We start from the raw sequence: 22,570 nt of genomic DNA, 5'->3' as shown, positions 1-22,570 counted from the left end.
GCCATCTGAACCAGGGCATTTTTTTGTCAGCAGTTTCCTTCATTGTTTCCATCATTTTCTTCATTGTTTTAATCATCTGTATTCTAAATTCCCTTTCTGTCATTTCTTTTTCTTTTTCTTTTCTTTTTTTTATTGTTGGGAATTCATTGAGGGTACAAGAAACAAGGTTACACTGATTACATTTGTTAGGTAAAGTCCCTCTTACAATTGTGTCTTGCTCCTAAAAGTGTGGCACACACCAAGACCCCACTCCCCTCCCTTCTTCTCTCTCTCTGTCATTTCTAATATTTCTTTATAGGTGGAATCTTCTTCAGTAGCTACCTCATGGTCCCTTGGGGGTGGGGGTGTTGCTCTGGACTGGTTTTTCATGTTACCAGAATTTTTCTGCTGATTCTTCCTCATGAATGTTTTCTTTTATCTGTTTCCTTGCCCTAATTTTCCTTTCACTTCCTCTTGCTCTTTAATTTACTGTGCCTCTGGGCTAGGGTTTCCATGAGTCAGCTGGCAGCAGGATTAGACAGAACAAACACACACAACCACTTGCCAGTTCTCCACTGCTTTTGTCCTCCTCATGGGGACCAGAAGTCTCTCATTGACTCACTCTGTCACCAGAAGGATGTTTCTGGGCAGATCCCACCAGTCAGAGATGCCTGGAATCTTCTCTCCCCAGTCTCACTGTGCCAAGTCCACATTGATTATTTTTGTATAAAATTTGTACTTTATTTTTATTTTAATCAAAAAATCTATCAAACATTCTTATTTGCTACATAATATTAATAAAGTTTGATAACACTGGCCTGTTTGGAAGCATGGAATGGAGTTTCAAACATGAGCCTGCTAATCAGACTCATGTAGTTCATAAACACAAGAAGGAAACAGCTTGTTAAGGAAAAGTGCCAGCCCATTCAAAATCAACCATCAGGTAAATGGCTGCTTATTCATCTTTCCAGAAAATAGGATCCATTAGCATCACAAACTCTCACTGCTAATCTGTATGTATGCTAAAATATTTGTATACATGTAGATGAGAAATAATATTAGTGCTTTTAGACCCATCCCATGGTAACCAATGTATCTCTATTACGTTCCAGGACAGAGCAAACAGAACAGTGACCATTTGGTGGACACATGCTCCTTTCCTTGGCGTAAAAGAGGAACTTCTCTTACCACCAATCAACATGGTGCAGATGGAGAAGATCTTTTCTGCATCTGTGTTAGCAGAGACGTTCCCAAATCCCACACTGGTGAGGCTGCTCAGGGTGAAGTACAGAGCAGCAATATAGGCACTTCGGATCGATGGGCCCCCCAAGGTGTTATTGCCATAGTATGGAGATTCCAGTCTCTTTCCCAACTCATGAAGCCAACCTGCAATGGAAGAAAGAGTGTCGATTTTAAGAACAAAAAGTAAAATCCCAGGATTGTGCATGGATTTACATGATAAATGAATATTTAGGGACACAATAATTTGCTTGAAAGGAAGAAGAAAGTTAAAAGGAAATTAAGGGCAAGGTATTAGATTTCACTGCTACAAAAGCAAAAATATCCCTTTATGGTGTGCTGTTCTCTATAACACAAACACCGGAGAAGTTGCATTCTAGTGAGGGTAGATGGTCAAAGGGAAACAAGTTACTCTAATACAAGAAGCAAACCACAGAGATTGAAACAGGGATTGTTCCTCTCAATAAATGGAGCCATGTATTTCATTAGCCATGTTACTCACTCCAACTAGAATTTTAAAGAAACAGAGTTTGAGTAAATAATTTAAAACTGTGGTTGATAATAAATAACAATAGCCACAAAAGCTTAAACTTCAGAGAGGGGAAATGGGTTTCATTCTCACCTTATAAAGCCTTTTCCCTTTTTATTCACTCAGGCTGTGTATCTACTTTGCTTACAAGTCTTAGCTCCTCTTAGTTTATGCTGGAAAGCTTCTCAGCAACTCTATTTTGGAGAGGCGATAACTCACACAAGTAGTAGATACCTTAATATGACAGAACTGGATGCCTTCCTCCAACTGTTTTTATGATACTTGTGTATGTTTGTGTCAAATGTGTCAAATTAAATGCTTTAAATGTGTATGTTTTATTGTATGTTAATTATACTGTCATAAATCTGTAAAAAAGCAATATTAATGAGATAATAGCAAAATAATAATAATGGCATTATTTACAATGTAAACCACCACAAAAACCACTTTAAAATTCTTTATTGAAAGCATTTCCCCTTTAAGATTTGCTATTTTATAATTCTCTTTCTCCCTCTGTATGTGGGTGTGCTACAAAATGCAGGAAAAGGGTAACTCATCCCATAAGATTCATAAGACTTTTGTTAATGGACGTTATTCACCAACCATGATTTTCTTATAAATACTTTAAGGGCTGCTCAAAAAGAGATTAAAAACCATTATGTTTCTAAGCAGTAAGAATACTATCACTATCAAATAAACTTATAGATTGTAAAGTTGTGCTGGATAATTAATATGCAAATTTGAAACAGCTGGGAATTCTGTAAGTTCAAGGAAAAGGGTTTAGTGGCAAGTTCTATACTTTATTCATTCTGTGTTTCTAGAGAAGTGTTTCTCAACCTTCATCTTTCACCAGAAATGAGAGCCTGTGAAAAAGAGCTCTCCTGGTCCCATGCCTGGCATTTTAGTACTGCTTGGAATTCTAGTACCATAGGTCTTTGTAACAGGTCCCCAGCTCACCATGATGCTGCTGATTGAGGAGACCACACTTTGAAAAACCACCAGGACAAACATTTTCAAAGCTGACTATAGCTGAGAAAGCTTTAAAAAATATATACTGCCCAAGTTCTACTTCCGTTAACTGAATTTGGATTTCTGTTGCCCAGTCCAGGTATTGGCATCTTTTAAAAGTTCCACAGTAGAATCTAAAGTGAATGAAAGCTTGGAACCTCTCTATTGTATTGTAGAATTTAGCAAAGCACTGGATTTAATAAGATCAGTAAGATTTGATCAGTGTTATTTTAAAAACTGAATATGTTAATGAATGCACAAGTATTTCTCTGTGATCGTAAGAGATAATATGACACTATTGAGGCAGTCACAGTAAGACACGTGTGTTTGTAAATGTGTATTGCATTTACACACAAAGTGTAATGAAATCATGTTTTGCTGATAGACAATAATAATCAAAGGTGAGAGTTATGTTTTATGAAAGGCCACCAATAAGTTAGGGTTATTTACTCCATTGAGACAAATTCTAGATTCAAACACAGATTTAAATCTGTACTCAGTCCTTTATAGGCTTGGAGGAATAACTAACCTCTTTGAACTTCAGTTTTCTCATTAGTAAAAATAGGGATAGTATGTACCTTGTGGAGTTGCAGTAGGTTTAAATAAGACGCCACATGAAGAAAATGCCAACCACTGTTACTGGCAGGGGGTTGGTGTCTAATATCTCTGTCCTATCTCTTTGTTACTTGAATTGGAACATAGAAGCCACACGATTAGTAAAGGTAAGACAAAATATAAGGCTGGAATATGCCTGGTCCAAGGACCCAGATGGAAAAGCTTTGCTCTAAAATTTTAAGTGAAAGGAATAAAGAAACGGTGATAAACTATTCTTTGGTAAAACTTAACTTATTCCCTTGTGGAAAAAGGTTGAGAAATAAAGACTACTTAATCAAGAATAAATAAAGAGATATCACAAAAGCAAATGAAATGTCCATTTTAAAAATATTACTGCTGTATTTATATGCACTGCAGGAAGAAAGGCAAGACACAGAGGTCAAATGAGGAAGCAGGGATGACCACTGGGTTTATCATCAAGCTCAGGATGGAGATTTCTGCAGAGCAGTGCCCTTCTCGGTATCCGACTGAAGTTATTATTGAGTATGGAAAACAAGGGGGTGTTGAATGGCCCAGTGGGCTGGCTCCTTTTCAAGTTTCTTCCAGTTGTGCTCTGAAAGGGGCACCACATCATCCATCGCTGCTTTACAAAGAAGTGATTACAGAGACTTGTCCCTTTGTTCCATATTGGTCATTCTGGCTAATTATAGGGAAGTTGGGGCAGCTGAAAAATGTCACTTTGCCCAGAAAGTAAATATTGGATGACCTAATTTTTGTGTTAGTTGATGCACAGAGGAAAAAATACCATAATAAAGCTGCTGTTTCCTCTCAGCTGAGTCAGCTACACAATCAGTCCAGGGATATAGAACTGGATCCATCTGTTGATCTTTAATTGCATTAAGTATTCATTTACTTGGGAAATCCAAAGTTTTCTCCTTAAAAAAAGGTGACCCCAAACCCCTAGCCAATACATTTACTTAAATTTCTTAATTTGAACAAAAGTGAACCATGTAAGTATTCTCTGAAACAATGTAGGTTTCCTATCATTTGATTTCCTTAATGAAAATAGGATCAAAATTTGTGGTAGGACACACAGGCTACGTTCTCACTCAGCTCCCGGTCATTTACACACGTGTGAGATGCTGGTCTCAGGAGTGGTTCAGGGAGCAGCACAGATGAACAACAGATCGACTTTCGTTGATATCTCTTTTCTGTCTGGCCAACTGTTCCATTTTCGAGAAACAGCTTTTTTATTTTTATTTTTTTTAATTTGAAGGGTTGCCACTAAATTGTGTTACAGCTGACGGAGCAGAAGCAGTAATGATGACGAGAAAGACTGGTAACACGGAAAGGAGGTAACACCCACAAATCCAGGGATGGGCTATGTGGGCTAAATAAAACTTTCACAGAACAGCTCTTCCAAAATGAGAGCACATGTTCCATTGTAACAAGACAACATGCCACTGTACTGTACCGAAGAAGCAATTTAACCAGTTTGGAAAATTCAGTCTTTTTTTAGGGTGAAGAAACTCATGTCTCTAAAGGAAGGGATGTCCTAGAACAATCTGCTGCTTTTGCTCGAATTTTTTCTTCCTTAAAGAGCACTTCAAAGGAAAAAGCATACACAACCTAAAGTAGAATCTAAATATACTGACTACATGGCCTCACAATAAAAATAAAAGATGATATGAAATCATCCTGCCATTAGTAAAATAGATTAGATGAATCAAATAGAGTGGATTTGTGAAATAAAAAGGCAGAATGACTCTTAATGGATGGACCTAGAAGAGTTTATAATTACCATGATGATTTCATCTATGTATTTTTCATTGTATACTTACAATGGACCCAGTATTTTGCTTAATTACGCATTTTTAACTTTAAACAGAAGCGTCTTAGTATTTTGCTCTTTAGGTTTTCTACAATAATATGATTATTTTTACTATTTGTGTGTGTGCATTCACAATTTGTACAGGTGCGATCTGCTTTATACAAGAGATATGTTCCTTAAAATCTGATTTATATTAACATTTGGTAAATTAACAGATAGTTTAGACTTAATAGTGTATAAAGAATAGGGCCATGTTGGCTAAGAAAAACCCATGTCGAATCTCTTTGGTTGTATAAAACACTTTAGTAATATGAAAAACTACCTCATAAAATATTAGCTTGTTAAATCAGATTTAGATGTGTGTTTACATGTCTGTGTGTGTATGTGTGTGTACAGAGAGAGGGAGAGAACTAGAAAATAGTCACACTTATAATTCAAAATGGTGTTCTACGTAATTTGCTGTGAATGAACCATATTGTAATAGTAGTTAGCTAGGAGCAGGAATGGAGTCTATGTTACGATATTCTTGTTAGGGGGCAAACACACAATATTTACACAGAGCTCTCTGTGCTCCGGACAGACCACTAGGACGGCGTACCTTCCTTCTTACTTACATCACTAACCCTATGGAATGGGCACAATTACCATCCATGTTTTGATTCATTATTTCATTCTGATTATAACTTAGGAATTATTACCTCTGTGTTAAAGATGAGAAAACTAAGGTTCAGAGAAATTAAATAACTTTTTAAAAGTGGCAGTATTAGGATTTTACCCCCGAGCTTAATCAGTTTGTTTTGTCTCTCCCCACCCCAGTTGCCTTTTGAGCATATTTTGATTCTTTTTCCTTCAGCTTTAAGAAGTATGATTGAAAAATAAAAAATAGATAATTGAGATGTCCAACATGATATAGGTATGAAATGATTACCACAATCAAACTCAATAACAAGTTTATCAACTCACATAGTTATTTGTCTGTGATGAAGACATGTAAGATCTACTCTCAGCAATTTTTGAGCATGCGATACATTATTATTAACTATACCAGAGTTCATTTGTACAGTTATCTCTTCAATCCATACAAGAGATCATTTCAAGTTATCATTTTAAATCGTACTCTGTTGAAACTGTTATTAAATAAGTTTGGTTTTCCAGGGCTCACTTTAGTGGAAGAATGTGTCCCCAAAGCATGTCATATCAGAGAACATAGAATTAACCAAACACAATCCACAAGGTAAACGTATTTAGACCGTGAATATTACTTTAGCGGTGATCAGGACACCAAGCATAGAAAATGCTATAGTAAACATTTGTTTCCTGTTACTCCATAATTCTAGAGACCCATTAGATCCTCTTAGACTTCGTTAGGATAAGAGGTGGAAAAACACTGCGATTCTTATGATTCACAAGGTGGATGGTGGCTGGCAGGGAAAGGCAGAGAGTGCAAGAAAATGATTATGATAAGACATACAGAAAGTGCCTCTGCCCTCTTCAGCCTCCTTGGCAAAGGGCTCTAGCGTGGGACTACCCAGTTGCACAGGTGGTTGAGAGATACCAGGATACGCGTCAGAAGTCTGAATGTGTGTGTGGGGTTGAGGGGGTTATTGAGATGCAAAGCATTTGTGAAGTATTGAATTTATTGCTACATATAATTAGTAGAGTAAATACGAGAGAAAAACTTGAGATTTCATCTCCAGTGTCTTTTAAAATATCTCTACTCCATAGCATTGATCAGAAACATCATTGATGAGAACATACTTATGTGATTGCCTCTGTTATTCAAAGTTAACCTAGTGCTTGTGATTAAAACCTTTTGTTTTTGCATTAAACAAATTCTTTGTTTTGTTTGCAAAAAAAGTACAAAGAGAACAGAGAATCCCTATATATCCTATACATTTCACCCAGTTTCCCCCAATATTGGTTTCTTACACTACCCTGGTATGTTTGTCAAAACTATGAAATTGACATTGGTACATTACTATTAACTAAACGATAGGCTTTTCATATTTTAAGAAATAGAGATAAGAAGTTTAGCCCCCCAAGCTCACTCTCCACCCTCCAACCCCTTTCCCTGTTTTGTGAGATGTAACCAAGGATAAGACTAGATGCTCACAAGACTGTTGATACATTTAGTATTGATTTGTTGATTCCACTAAGAGGAAGCCATTGGTGAATCTGAAGTCTATCACATCTATCAATTTGATAAAAAAAAAATAGTTATTACTTGGGTTCCTACAAATCTCAGACTTTGATTCTCAAAAACAAAGACATATCATACATTTCTGAAGTGTTACAATCTACTTTTGAGGTAAAAGTTTGAAACAAAAATAATTAATCATAAAATAGTAGAGCCTGGATTTTGAGCAAGAAAATTGGGATTCTATTCTTAGTCTTGCCCCTAAGTAGCTGCATGATTCCTTGTGGTTTTTCCTGTTTCATACTTTGACTATTAGGTGATTGGATTGAGTGATCTCTAGGCTCCCTTTCAGATCTATGATTTTGTAAAATAAAATCTTATAATGTTTCTTCACAAATGGTTGACTTTTTTCCCTAAGGCAAAATGCTTATTTAAATACCTATGACTTTTTGAATTTCTCTGTCATTTATTTTTAATTATGTGAGTGACGATCCATCAGCAAATATTGATGAGCTAAATGGAAGGTTTTCACATTTTGATGCATGTATCACATCCACTGTATTTCCACTGTTGAACAATTTTTCAGAATAAGAAATATATAATGTTGGTACTGCCAAGAAAACAAATGTACCACTTTGTGCTAAAACTAGTCCAGAGTTTGTCAGCTCTTTTTTTTTTTTCTCTCCCGCTCAGGCAAAATGGCAAGCTTTCTTTATTTGCTGTTGGTTTATATAGGCAATCTTATGCATGCTCACTATACAGCAATGACCTCATTAACATTCATTACAATCCCTCTGCACATGCGCATTGGGCATTAACGACTTCATTAATTAATTTCAACATCTTATGACCACCTACCCTGTAAGTAGCTCCTCTTTAGTAATCTGATAATCCACCCAACATACACCTTTACGCATAACCCTTTCAGCATAACCCGGTTTAACATAGCTTAATGAAGAACATGTTTCAGTCATTACTTTCTAGCTCTTTAAAGTCTACTTAAAATTTGAAAAGTTTGGGCAATAGAAAATTCCTGAACATTGCTTACTAAAGTATAGCGTTTTGCTTAAGCAATGATTGATTTGAAGATTGTACACTATTGTAAACGGCCCAAATAGGACATCATCACATGTACCAGAAAGAAGCAAAAAACACTCTAGAAAGAATGAAATGTTGAACAATCTGAAACCACAGTTGAGCAGCTACTGTGGAGTTTTGTGATTGATTCTAAGAAGCAGAACAGGCCATCTGTTTCCAGCTAACTGGGGCACTTCCAAATGCCTCTCAAATCTCAGCTAAAAATAGAGGAAATTTTAGCAAAGATTAGGCTCATGGTTAAGTTGGGAGAACATAAACTATGAACTGTTTGCATTTAACCTTATTATGTAAAATACTGACAATTCCCAGTGCTTTCAGATCTGTGCCCCAACTCAGGGCATTTCTTAGATGGGTAATTGCTTATGTTTCCTGTGGCTTAAATGGGTTTGTGGGACATACATTTATACTGAGCTCAGATATCATTTACCAAAACAACTTTTTACTCAGTAAGAAAATCTTAATCCAAAGCACATATCACTTCACCCACATCAGGATGAACGCCTGTTTTAGAAAAATAATTTGGGATAAAATAATTGAATCCAGCCAATTTTATTATTATGCTACTAAATTATCTGCCCCAAATTTCTTTCTTGTCCTCTCTTTTCTATCAAAAATTCAGGCTGGTGGAAACGCTACAGAAGAAAAATGAAGTGGCAGATCTTGTCTCAAATCTGCACGCCACTTCTCAGCTGTTTTTAGTAGTTGCCTGGAAGCCATTTGACTTAAAAAGATAGGGCTTTGTCACACATTGAAAAGGAATCTTAAGTTTTCCTGGTCTGCAAAACTTCAAAATTTTGAATTACATTTCTCCTAAATACATCTTGAGGGAGGTACATTTTCTAACATCTCTATTATAAAAGTACTGTAAAATAAATGAGACTACATAATACGGTGCAATGTTGTTGAAAAGTTCAGTGGATTTCATTTACCTTAGACTGGTATTGAAATTGCACTGAAGGTCTTTTCTTTAAGTTTCTAGAAAATGCCCAAGTCCTAAAATGAAACACCACCTTTGAGGTGTCAGTCTTTGTTCTTTAGAAGAGCAGATTCTCACTCATGTGTCTGCTAAGGCATTTAAGACACATATAACTAACTTTGATGGCTTGATGGGGAGTGAAATACAGTAAGTAGGGGGAGTTTGCATGAACAATCTAAAGTCAGTTTTCAGGCAGCAGGTGGTTGAGTGATGGGCCCTGAAATTAACACAGGACAATGTGGTTGTGTTAGAGAAATCTAAAGGGTGGCATGGACATTTTTAAAAATGAGATAAAGTCAAAAGACCACACACAGAGGAAAAAGAAATATGGAGGAAATGCAGAAAAGAAGCATGAGTACAAACATGTCAGAGCCTGGTAGTACACTAGACCTTAAGAACCCAGAAGGTGAGCAACTCACAGCACACAAAGTGCAGAAGAAACCCGTCTTGGAACCATGGCACCTGATGTTTTCAGGGCTTATTTCTTCCACTGAATGGTTATGTAACGTTGGGTAAGTTACTTATTCTTCTAGTCAGTCTGCTCCTCTCAAAAATAGATAACATGAGTGTAACTCACTTCATAGGCTGTTGTGAGGTTAAGTGGCATGATTCACAAAGTACTTAAGAGAGCACAGTGTTACACGCCAGCCACATACACCTAAGGTGGCGGGTTCAAATCCAGCCCGGGCCAGCCAAACAACAATGACAGTTGCAACCAAAAAACAGCCAGGCGTTGTGGTGGGTGCCTGTGATACCAGCTATTTGGGAGGCTGAGGCAGGAGACTTGCTTGAGCCCAGGAGTTGGAGGTTGCTGTGAGCTGTGAAGTCACAGCACTCTACCCAGGGGGACAGCTTGAAGCTCCATCTCAAAAAAAAAAAGTCCTCATCACTGAAAACCGGTATAAAATATTAATCTATCATCCCAGTTGCATAAATAGACAATAATGTACATAATTGCATCATTTTTAGAAGTCAAATGGCTTGCATAATTCATACTTACAAATAACATTCTACAATATGAGGAGATGAAGATATTAGCTGGATAGGTATAGACTCCGAATATTTTCTGGCATCTATTTTCATTGCTGCTACTTCACACATTATGATAACAATAGTGTGTTGTAATATTCTTATTTGTACATTTGTGGTTGGAGATCATGCATTGATCATGTAAGGTGTTGAGTAATTTATACATGAATTTAATCCTATATCAAGTAATTTAATTTTATACAACTCTAAGAGCTGAGTGTTACCATCCGAAATGCTGATATTAAAATATTGACACTTAAGGATATTAAAACAGGCAGACCTATAATCCTAGCACTCTGGGAGGCCAAATGGGTAGATTGCTTGAGCTCAGGAGTTCAAGACCAGGCTGAGCAAGCTCAAGACCCCCTCTCTTAAAATAGTTAGGTGTTGTGGTGGGTGCCTGTAGTCCCAGCTACTCCAGGGGCTGAGGCAAGAGGATTGTTTGAGCCCTAGAGTTTGAAGATGCTGTGATCTATGTCACCATGGCATTCTACCCAGGTTGAGAGAATGAGACTCTGTCTAAAGAAAAAAAGAATTAATGTTAAAACAAATCATAACTAAGGGTAGATAGATATCTGTTAGAGGGAAGGACCAGGTTTTGAATCTGGATTTTTCTGAGTTGAAAGTCATTACGTACATTTTCTCAGTATGCTGTTCCACTTCTTAATCCTTCTTGTCAAATTTTTGATATGAATAAACTTCTGATTGACCATAGAAATAGCCGTCCTGTGGATTTGTCTTTCTAAGTACTCACCCCTTCTACCTGCAAATGGGTATCTTCCTTGTTGCTTACTCTCACCATCATCTGTGACTTATGGTCTTATATTATTTTTATTTTGAGCATGGAAACTTTTGTGAACCTCCTTACTCCTCCTTCTGGAAACTGTAGCTATTATTCTAAAGGTAGATGATGGGAGGTTAATGTTCTATGTATGCAAAAACCTGGGTAACATAAAAGCTTTTTGGAACCACAGACCAAACTCTCAGCAACTTCCAAATGATTCATTTTCTAGGAATAGAACTCTTTGGTTACTCTCTTGTGAACTTTGCAAGAGATTTTATATAGGTCAGACTTATGTTGTGGGGAGATTAAAGAGTTCACACAGCTCTTGTTTTCTTAAGAGAACCTACTTTCCTATGTAATTTCTTGAACCTATTAAAAATACTGGATACACTAAGAATCTCAAATCACCATTTAAACTTATAGCCAATCCATTCATTAGCATTTAACTGCTAATTTCACTTATAGACACTAATCACCTGTCTATGTCCATTATTTAGAAAGTATAATGCCCTTTTAAGGAATTTGAAACAGAAACAAAGATACAGGTGGTTTAGTTTTTAGCTTAGCACACAAAAGCGGGTTACCACTCACATAGTAACTAAAATACAGTATGTAGTTTTAACTGCATAAACCAAACCAGGATTGACAGTGTTTCTTTTGATAAGCACTGCAGGAGTGATGGATCCTGGCTGTTTAAACATATGAGGGATGTGACTTCCTTCCTGGGCTCACCTTCCTTTGAAAAGAGAGCCTGCTTACTCTCTTAGCATCAATTCCTAGATTTCTGTTGCTGGACATATCACTGGGGCTCTGTGGCCCTTTGTCCTTCGACATGTTGCAAAAGTGCAGGAGGAAGAATAAAGTTCCACGAAGGTAAAGGTGGAGAAGAAAATATTTATTGGTCAAAGAATAAAAGTAAATGATCAAAATGACAAATGCCAAAGGATTGACAGCAGCACTCTAGTTGATTTAAAAGTAAGGAAAAGTGGAAAGAAGAATGGCACTAGAGGGTGTGGTCATTAAGAACCAAATTCACAGTTTTGTGTGTCCAACTTCACCTTTGTTCAAGATCCTGCCATTTAATTATGTGGCCAGTAGAGAACTCAGAGGTCATTTATTCTGAGGAATGCCCTCTTACAACATTCAACCAAATAGCATCTAACCTCTGCCCATCTATGGTAAAACCAAATTTACTTCTTATCTCAAGTGTGTCTTATCCATTTTTGAGACAATTTTGATTATCAGAAAGATTTTTCTGCAGATCTACTTTAGAGAGTTGGGGATATAAAAACCAGGAATTGTAGGGCGGCACCTGTGGCTCAAAGGAGTAGGGTACTGGCACCATATACTGGAGGTTATGGGTTCAAACATTGCAAAACTGCAAAATCCAAACAAACAAACAAACAAACAAAAGAACACACCCAGAAATTGTATTTACACACTTGCCTAAGTCTTGTCCTACTAGGTTGGAAAAATGTGTTCATTGTTTATCATTGAGTGGTATTTTCCAAAAACTTGTTAGTCCAATTTATGGAAAACATGTTTTAATTTCCATGGGGCAGGATTTACAGGTGTCCTGAAGAAGCAGTGGAGCTGGCAGGGTTCTGGTAAGCTCAGACCTTGGTGCTGTGCAGAATTTGTCTCCAGTTCCTACAATAACTAAGAAATCAGGAACATGGTTCTCTTCACTGTTACAGCCCTGACATATATTAAGTCTGGTGTTGAGTCAAAAATCTGCCTCCTTGGTTCTCTGCCCTTTGGTCCTATTTCTATTCTACTCTCACATTATATCGCAGCATTTATAATGTTTAAAAACACAACTGTCAAGGCCTCAGCTCCAATCTCATCTCCTCTACAAGATAGTCTTTGTCAAGGTCATGTGACACCACCTCCTGTGCCTGCTTTTTCTTTTCTGAACATTCTACAGATTGTCAAAGTCTATCTTTGATGTTTTGTTCTAGAACTGAACACAATTTTCATTTGGTTCGGTGGTTTTCATTTTGCTTTGTTTTTGTCCCAAACTGCCCCTTCACGATAAGACTTGTTTCCTGAATGCTCTGTTTGCACACCCTATTCCCAGCCACATGTATCCTGTTCTCAACCACGATGAGTTCCCTTTACTTTCCTTTCATCACAGAAAGGGAGGCTTTCCTTGAACCAGAGTCCTAAATATCTCAGTTGGCTCCACCTGTCTCTCATCCCTAATTAGTTAGTTAACTAATTCACTCACTTAAAAAATATTTCGTGATCATGCACAATGTTCAAGATGCTGTGTAAGATATAAACATAAGGGAGAAAAGTCTTTATTATCTTGCAGTCTATTGAGTAAAGTCTAATACAAGTGTGCAAATAAAACAATATAAGATTGACCAAACTAAGCATTCCTGGAGGGAGCCATCTCGTGCTACACAGAATGAGTAGGACTTGTATTAACAGAGATGGAGGAAAAGTGCATTTAGGACAGCTGATTGCACATGAGTAATAGTCAGTAGGCCAAGAAAATATGGGGCATTCATGGGCAAAAATTCATGGGGGTTAGCTCAAGTTAAGGGAATGGAATGAAAGTCATGGAAAGGACTGTATATCTAACCTACAAGTTTACAAACTTAAAAAAAATTCTCCTTTTCTTCCAAGGTATCAAAATCAGCAAACAAAAATAAAAGTTGAGTTTAAACTGCTATATCAAGGATTGACCTTTAACATAATGGCTAACTCCTTGCAAGAACGTTGAGCTTTTAAATTAAGTAACAAGAAAAATTGCTAAATCATTTTCACCCTGTGTGTGTGTGTGTAACGGGAAAACCACAAATAATATAGGATGATTTAGTTTAATTCTTTCTGGAGTCAGGGACTTTATTCAACTTTATTTTGAGAATCTTTATAATGCAAAAGGTAATGTACATTTGTGAATTTTGGAAACAATTTTTAAAGAAATAATAAGGCAGGATGGCGCCTGTGGCTCATGGAGTAGGGCGCCAGCCCCATATACGGGGGATAGTGGGTTCAAGCCCAGCCCCAGCCAAAACTGCAAAAAAAAAAAAAAAAAAAAAGAAAGAAAGAAAGAAAGAAAGAGAGAAAGAAATAATAAGGCAACAGATAACGAGACCTTGCAAAACCGCTGGAGAAACCTCTTGGGATTCATTCTGAGCGCATTCGGTCTGACTACAAAGTCCAATAAATGTAGAAGCATGAGGGACACTTTTCAGTCTTCAGATATACTGAAGCGTTCAAATTGCTGACATTCAAGTCTTATGCTGGTGTCTAGACAATAATTTCTAATGCTGATCTTCACCACTATTCTGCCACAATTATACAGAGATTAAGATGTAATGACGATGTCCATGGCATCACTATCACATAGCAAAACCCTCTGCCTCCTGGTTGATGCCAGCAGGGATCTAAAATCTGAAGGAGGACGTTTTGCAATGGCCTTTTGATCCCTGTCTCCACCTAGATACCATCATTTGTATTATCTCATGTTCTTTGCATCTTGTTCCAGGAAATAAACACATATTTTAATTATTTTTAATTTTTTTATATAAAGACAGGTTCTTGCTTTGTCTCCCAAGCTGGAACTCCTGGGCTCAAGCAATCCTTCTATCTCTGTTTTGTAAGTAATTGGATGACAGGTACAAACTTCTTGAGTTTTGCAGAGATAAGGTCTTGCTACGTTACCCAGGCAGGTCTTGAACTTTTACCCTCAAGTGATGTTCCCAGCTCTATTTCCCAGAATGCTAGAATTACAACCATGAGCCAGTACAACTGGCATTAATTTATTCAATTAACAAATACGATTGTTAAAAATGAAACAAATGCAGTTGACTATGTTTAAAGCAGAGCCTACTAAAATCAGTTAGTCTTCCAAACAAAATAAAACCAAAAGACCTGATTGAATTTATACATTCTTTAGTAACATTAAAGATTGCAGCTTGAAGAAAAATTAGACTCAGTGGAAATATCAAAAAAAATTCACAAAGGCTAAAACTACATAGAGGAAAATTTGTTATTAACTAAAATTGATGAAAGAATGAAGTTTTCTTGATAAAAATTAGTTCTCTAAAGCTTCAATTGAAAAAAAATTGAACTTTGTAGAAATGTCACAAAAGAAAACTCATACCTCACATGGGATTTTTAAAATCAATTGATGAACTAAATCTTTGGTGTGAAGTTTATAGAGAAAAGAACTTATCCTGATAAAAAATAATTTCAACGAGATTAAAAAGGAAATGTAAAAGAATTATTTAACACTGCTGTATAGGTATTTGATCAAAAAATTAAATTCGTTTCATGAAAATTATGAAAGAATTCTCTCGTGGGGGCAACACTTCCACAGGGTTAGAATGGGAGGATAAAAATATCTTGTACTCATCAAAATTAATTCAGTATTTGCTCAGATAAAGATTTTTTAATTGTCCAATTATTGACTCATAAAAAACAGAGTACTTTTCTAAAGTAATCTCATTAAATTTGCCACCCAAAGATGGAATATTTCCTCTTTAAAGACTCAAAAATATTCGTTTCACCAATTGAAAAGAATGTCAAATTGTACAAATTCTATAACTTGGCAGTGGCACTGAATTACTGTTCTTTCTTCTCTCTCACACACACAGTCATATGTCCATCCTCTTTGTAAAGAATGACCTTCATGACACGACTTCTTACACCACTCACCAAGCGGGCTGCTGACAGTGAGATGACAGTCACAAATCCTCAGGTGCCAACAAAATGGTACTGGTGTATTCATTTGAGTATTTCTAACTCCTCTGAATCCTAATGTATCATGGTATTACTTTTTGGAATTTTGTGGATACATTTATATTGCTAGTTGAGTGAAATACATAAAACACTGTGTTGGAGACTGAAATCACGTGCCTTCACTTACGACACACTCTTAATATAAATCAGATCGCAATCTACTTTTTGAAATCACTTCATGATTTCCTTCCGTGTGGGTCAGAAAGCGTCCATCTTCTATCCCAAAATATACCATTTCAGCCACAGAATAGTTTACAACCCCTAAGCCTAAGCCAGAGTGTTTTAAAAATTAATGAAATTAGCTACCACTAAAACATGATTTTACGAGCAGATGATAAAATTAGAAATACTGCCCTCCTGTGCGTCACACTCAAAAACTGCCAGCCTTGACAGAATTTCATTTCAGGCTCGAAAGGCTGCTAAAAATAAACCTTTAATCCCTGACCATCGGCAGCAGGTTTTTGGTGGAGACTGTAGGCAGTTTGGGCACTGGCTTCAATGCAGCAGAAAAAGTTAAGTAGAATTTCTTGAGAACAAAATCAGCCGCCATAGTATTTTAATAAACTATCGCCGCATCAGTAATAGCAATCATAGCTACTATAGCAAAAGCAGCATTGGGAGCAGCAGCAATGAACATGCCCTGAGCATTTAGCAATCACATTATATCATTCAATTCTCCTAACAACATGATAAAGCAGCTAATCCTGTCTCTGTTTTGTAGGCTATACCTTAGAGAAAGAAGTAACTCACATAAATTTACAGCTAGTAAATAGAAGGGCCAGTCTTTGAAGCCTGAATTCACAACACACATTCTTAAACATGGTCATAGAACATCTGAGACCATAAGACCAATCAGAGGCTCACACAGAACTGTCAAGTCAAAGGTTAATCTTAAATATCTTTGTAACACAGAAAATGCACACACATGTTGAAAGCTGCAGAAAGCTAGGTGTGAGCTAGCTTTTATTTTTGCCTTTAATATTTCAATTCAACGGATCTTCTAGTATCCGATTTCTGCTGGTCTACTTGAGTTAACTGGAGAGGACAGGGGTGCAGACAAATATAGCAGGATGTGAATCTGCTGGTTTTCAAAAATGGGGGCCTTTATAGATCTTTTCTATCTTGAATGGAGTTCTGGGCTCTGAGAGACTGAGGAATTAAAATTGAGTTTTTATCTTTGCCTTTCCTGACTAATCTCAATGGAAAAGTCACCAATATCCCCAAAGACTCATGTCAAAGTAAAAGATGTGTTAGGATGGAGATTGTGGCAGTAGCCTCCTAAGGTTGAAGACCATATAGAAAACATTTTAATTACTTCTGTTCGTGGTTAGTTGGATAAGTCTTCAATACAAAGCAGACACACACATATGCATCACGAGAAAGAAGAGAAGAGGTGTTAAATTTTTATGCTGGAAGTCAAATTAGTTTGAATAAAATGTTTAATTAACATTTTATTTCCTGTCATGTGTCTACAACTTATGTTCATGTTTGCCAACCTCTCATCTGGGAAAAGTATCCTAGTGGAAATTTTATATACGTGCATAAATCTCTTTATAAAAAGTACTCACACAGCTAGGCCAACAAAAAGAAGAAAACTTCATTCGTGCTAATATCGAGAGTGTAAGACCAATTACCTAAAAATAGCATTTGTATTTCTTTTCCTGGGAAGGCACAGCTGGATAAGAGAATTTGGTAAATGTTATAAAGAAAAGTATTTTCAGCGTTCCTTAAGTTTGGATTATAGTTTCCAAAATGCTGTTATCAACCGATTACCCCAGTCTCACCTTCTCTGCTTTCTGCTATCTCAGGGTTATACCCAGATAGCTCAGCCAGAGCCCCAACACATCATTTTGGTATTATCCGTAATTCTTTCTTACCCTGTGTCCGGGGTGGCAAATTTGTGATCAATGTGCTTGATCAACAATCACTACAGATATTTTGTTTGGGGCTTACACTATGCATTCTAAGTTCCGAATTATTTACCAATGGTTCAATATTAGAGATTTATTTTAAAAATCCTAATTCCCAAATTCTCTGGAAAAATCAGACGCAGTCCCACTTTGTATTTGTGTTGGAGTAAGGTCATGGTTAGTTCTCTCAGATGGGAATTGCATTCTCCACTTCTTCCAGAACTTAATTTCATTAACCCTCAGTCTAGTTCATGGCCTACTTCACTCATGTCTGCACTGTCCCTTCTCCTTTAGCCTTTTTATTTTGCAACCTCAGCTATTCATTGATTTTCTCCTATAAAGAGGCTGACCCCTTTCCCTCACTCAAACATATTGTGAGATTTCCTCCTTCCATGCATTTATTCACACTGAACCTCTCACTTAAAATGTTCTTTGATAAATCCTCCTCAAAACACACTCACCTTTTGAAGTCCAGCTCAAATGTCATCTTCAGAGAAATTCACTCAGAATTATTTCTCTGTCTTTCTGAGCTTTAAAGGAAGGGTTTACTTGTGCAAACACATACCAAACTAACACTCTTGTCTTTTTGAATTTCATTTTACTCTTTACTTTTCTTGCGTGTACTTTTTGTGTGTCCGCCTTCATTTTCTAGCGACAGTATGCTTCTAGAAGGCAGGTTCTATTTTTCAATACATAGTATCGTTCACTGCACTGTGTCTCTCTTAGAGACTTAAGAAATACTTATTTTATAGCAAATACTGAAAATATGTATTACAGGGTTTAAATTCAACAATCTCAAACACTTGGTCCTATCTTTATATCTATAGTCTCTTAGAAACATAATCTGCAGGATATTAAATTGTCATCTATTCCAAAAGAATTACTATGATTAATATAACAGCCAGAAAGAAGTAATTATATATTAAGCATATTTGATGATAACTTTTCAAGACAGTAGCATGATTTATTTTCCTGGTAAGCAAACAATTCTGTTTGAAGGACTGGAGATTTGAGATCTTAAGTTGAAGTTATTTTCAGATATAGAAGTATTCCAAATGGGAATAAGGTATAGAGTAATTAACCCTTATCCATTTGGCCTTTTTGGGTTAACTAAAGATTATTTGTATATTTCAAACAAAAAATATAACAAAATCAAAGTGGAATTTAGGTTATATTCTTTGAGGAGAAATTGATACTGATTCTGACAAGATCATGAACTTCACTAGTGTACAAATGGTTCTGTCAAGATCACACACTTAGCTAATGTGGAAATATTATAAATATATGTATAGCGTATATTCATACATATATAATACATATCATATATACTAATGTGGAAATATTATAAATATATGTATAGCATATATTCATACATATATAATACATATCATATATACTCTTTCAAAAGAGGAGGGTGCAATCTCCATACCAAGAATGAAGAGTAGAAAGTTAGAGCTGACACTGTAGTTGTACTGCTGATCGGGAACAGACAAGAGCAGCTAAACGGTGGTAATGACATCAATGGGCTTGGGTTTCATGCCTGTGCAAGGCACAGAAGGCAAGTAACACTTAACTCCTGAAGATACTGCAATTTACACTTTGTATAAAACTGTGATGCTCAAAGGGTGAACTACGCAGTGAGAAGAATAGAAATAATTTTGTCACTCAGCTTACGGGAATGACACAAAACCTTAGATTTAAAAGTAGGATTTTAAATTTTAAAAATTTTAAAATTTATCCTTGTGCCTTGTTTGTGCCCTATCCATGAGACAGAGGAATCTTGAAGCTAAGACTTTTTTAGAAATTTGATCTTACAGGAGGTAATAGCCCTTGTGTCCCTGGCAGATGCAAAGAAACAAACAGCAACAACTACCACCAAAATTCTGCGTGTTTCCATAGCTTGGTCTGCACAGACTGTCTATAGAATGAAGCCCTATTGAAAATGAGTTCAGAAAAAGAGCAAATTACAAAACATATGAGGAAATTATTCTCCTTTCATAAGAGTTAGCAGATCAGAAACTCAGAACACAGTAAACTTGAATTAATAAAAATGAAAATGGGGAAATAACAATAAGATGGTAAGCTTTAAGTATTTAAATTCAATTCAAAAGCTTTACCTAATGGAAGTAGTGCAACTACACAAATGAAACACTGTAGAAAACGGAGATCTAAAAAGCACAAGACAAAAGTCTCTCTGTATATTTAATTAAAAGTAATTAATAGAGCTTTATAATATGCATATGATTATATACAAATGGAGGCTCAACCAATACTGAAGAATCATTATCACTTAAACAAAATTCTTGATGACCTATGAATGTACTTAGAAATAAATAATAAGGATTCAATTTTAAAGTCTCATATAACTTGAACGATAATTATAAAGACTCCTACACTTTAACAATATAGCATTCGGCCAAGGGTGGTGGCTCATGCCTGTAATCCTAGCACTCTAGGAGGCTAAGGTGAGTGGATTGCTTGAGCTCCTAAGTTGGAGACAAGCCTGAGCAAGAGCAAGACCCCTATCTTTACTAAAAAACAAACAAGAACAAGAAAAACCCAAGGAATTATCCAGGTGTGCTGGCACAGGCCTGTAGTCTCAGCTACTTGGGACGCTGAGATAAGAAGATTACTTGAGCTCAGGAATTTGAGATTGCTATGATCTATGATGCCATATCACTCTACCAAGGGTGACAGAGTGACACTCTGTCTCAAATTTAAAAAAAAAAAAAGAAGTAAATAGATTATTTAGGAAGGAAGACAGCTTGCAAATTAAGTGTCTAAATTGGCAAATTAAGTGAGCCAAGTGTCTAATTCATCAAAGAGAAATATTACTGGCCAAAATATTTAAAAACTTACCTACTCAGAGAAATGGAAAAAACAAACAAACAAGAATTAGGCACTATTTTACACCATCCAGATTTTCACAAATTGAAAAACACTAGTAGTAGTTGTTGACAAAGATATAGGGAAAGAACACATCTAACACTGCTAACTGATAAACTGGCACAGCTATTTCAGGGAATCATTTGGCAAGATACGTTAACTCTGCAGACCCCAGATATGTTAACTTTCCATGGCCCCAACTCTACATCGGGAAATTTTGTCCCCTTCATATTTCTGATATTTTTGGATATAATAACAAAGCTCCTGGGTCTAGCAGAGTTACTAGTCTGCGTCAAAGCAATGTCTATGAAGTACAGGAGCGATCGTCCCATTTTCTTGAAGACTTTGGCTCTCTGAATTAGAGACAGTGTGAGAATGGGATGAGGGACTTCCCATTAGTGGGGGGAGTGTCTCCAAAAACTTAAGCTATCTATTGATTTCATCTTAAAATCCAAACCTATTTACCTGCGATTTTTTTTTCCCAGAATGCTACAGGAGTACAGATGTTTCTGTAACATGAATTGCTTTGGTACAGTTTGAGTAAAGTTATAAGTGTGCCCACCACCCAGATAGCGTGCAATGTATCTGTTAGGTGTGAGTTCACCTCTTCTCTCTTACCCGCTCCCACTTGCTTGCTTTTCACTGAGTTTTACCACCAAATGTATACACGGGCATTGATCAGTTAGTTCCAGTTTAATAGTGAGTCCACGTGGAGTTTGTTTTTCCATTCTTACTACACTTCACTTGGAAAAATGGTCTCCAGTTCCATCCAGGTTGTTACAAAAGTTCATCTGTCTTTTTTTTTTTAATGACTGAGGTATACTCCCTGGTATACATATAACTACACTGTATTCACCCACACACTTATTGATGGGCACTTGAGTTGATTCCACGTCTTTGCTATTGTGAATTGTGCTGCAATGCACATTTGAGTGCTTGTATTTTTTTCATAAAATGACTTTTTTTCTTCAGGTAAATACCCAATAGTGAGATTGCTGGATCAAATAGTAGGTCTATTTTCAGTTCTTTGGGATGTTTCTACATGACTTTCCATACCTGGCTTTTATTGAAAATCTCTCTATTTTCTTTGAACAGCTTAATGGATATTCCCATTTTTCAATGATGGCTACAAAGTGATAGCACGTTTTTATCCTGGCCTTTATATTAATTTTTGTGGGAAGATAGGACAGTCTGCATCAGGGGGTTGCTTTTCAGAGGAAATCTTACCTAGATTCAATATGTTTAAATTTAACGAGGGAGGGAAACAGGGAAAGACAGGTAAGGTCAAGATATTGTTACAACATTAATTGTTCAAATTTAATTTCTAAAATTAATTCTAATTAAAATACCATTTGGATTTTAAAGGCAAGAAATTTTTTCTAATATTGATCTAAATGAATAAATGGGCTAGAATGGCCCTACTTTATTTGTTTTACCAAAATTTAAAAAGTATAATAATTAAAACTGCAATGTTGGTGTAAAATGAGACTGCCAATGGAAGAAAAATGAAGCCTCACAACCATCATAAGTACATATAATAATTAGAATGATTATCATGCCATATTTAATTAATGGAAATAAATGGGTTATTCGATAAATACTCAGAAACTGGTTAGGCATTTAGAAAATTAATTAATTAGATTAGATTCAAGCCTGGAATCAGCTAGATCAAACTCTCATTGACCACCAAAAATAAATACCTTTTCTCTTTTTTCTTTGAATGTTCATATTACCTTTTGGATCACCCTAAAATTAGTATCTCCTAAATAAGATATTTCTTCAATCCCGAACTCATTGAAAAAGAGAAGCATACAGCACTCCCTGAGCCAGAAGCATGTTACTGTTTATAATCTG

At 36.3% G+C, this 22,570-nt stretch overlaps 1 protein-coding gene across 1 annotated transcript in view; it reads right to left on the bottom strand.

The window, feature by feature from the left end:
• KCNH8 (potassium voltage-gated channel subfamily H member 8) overlaps positions 1 to 22,570 on the bottom strand; it is a 395,301-nt gene that overhangs the window by 85,088 nt on the left and 287,643 nt on the right. The window contains exon 8 of the mRNA XM_003781732.1: positions 1,168 to 1,365. Within this exon, the coding sequence (XP_003781780.1) occupies positions 1,168 to 1,365 (198 nt within the window). The remainder of the gene's footprint in view (positions 1 to 1,167; positions 1,366 to 22,570) is intronic.

This window comes from Otolemur garnettii, unplaced genomic scaffold (genome assembly GCF_000181295.1).
Source record: "Otolemur garnettii isolate 467f Iridium unplaced genomic scaffold, OtoGar3 scaffold00002, whole genome shotgun sequence".
In the NCBI taxonomy this organism is placed as follows: domain Eukaryota; kingdom Metazoa; phylum Chordata; class Mammalia; order Primates; family Galagidae; genus Otolemur; species Otolemur garnettii.
This window is presented reverse-complemented; position numbering and strand designations above follow the sequence as displayed.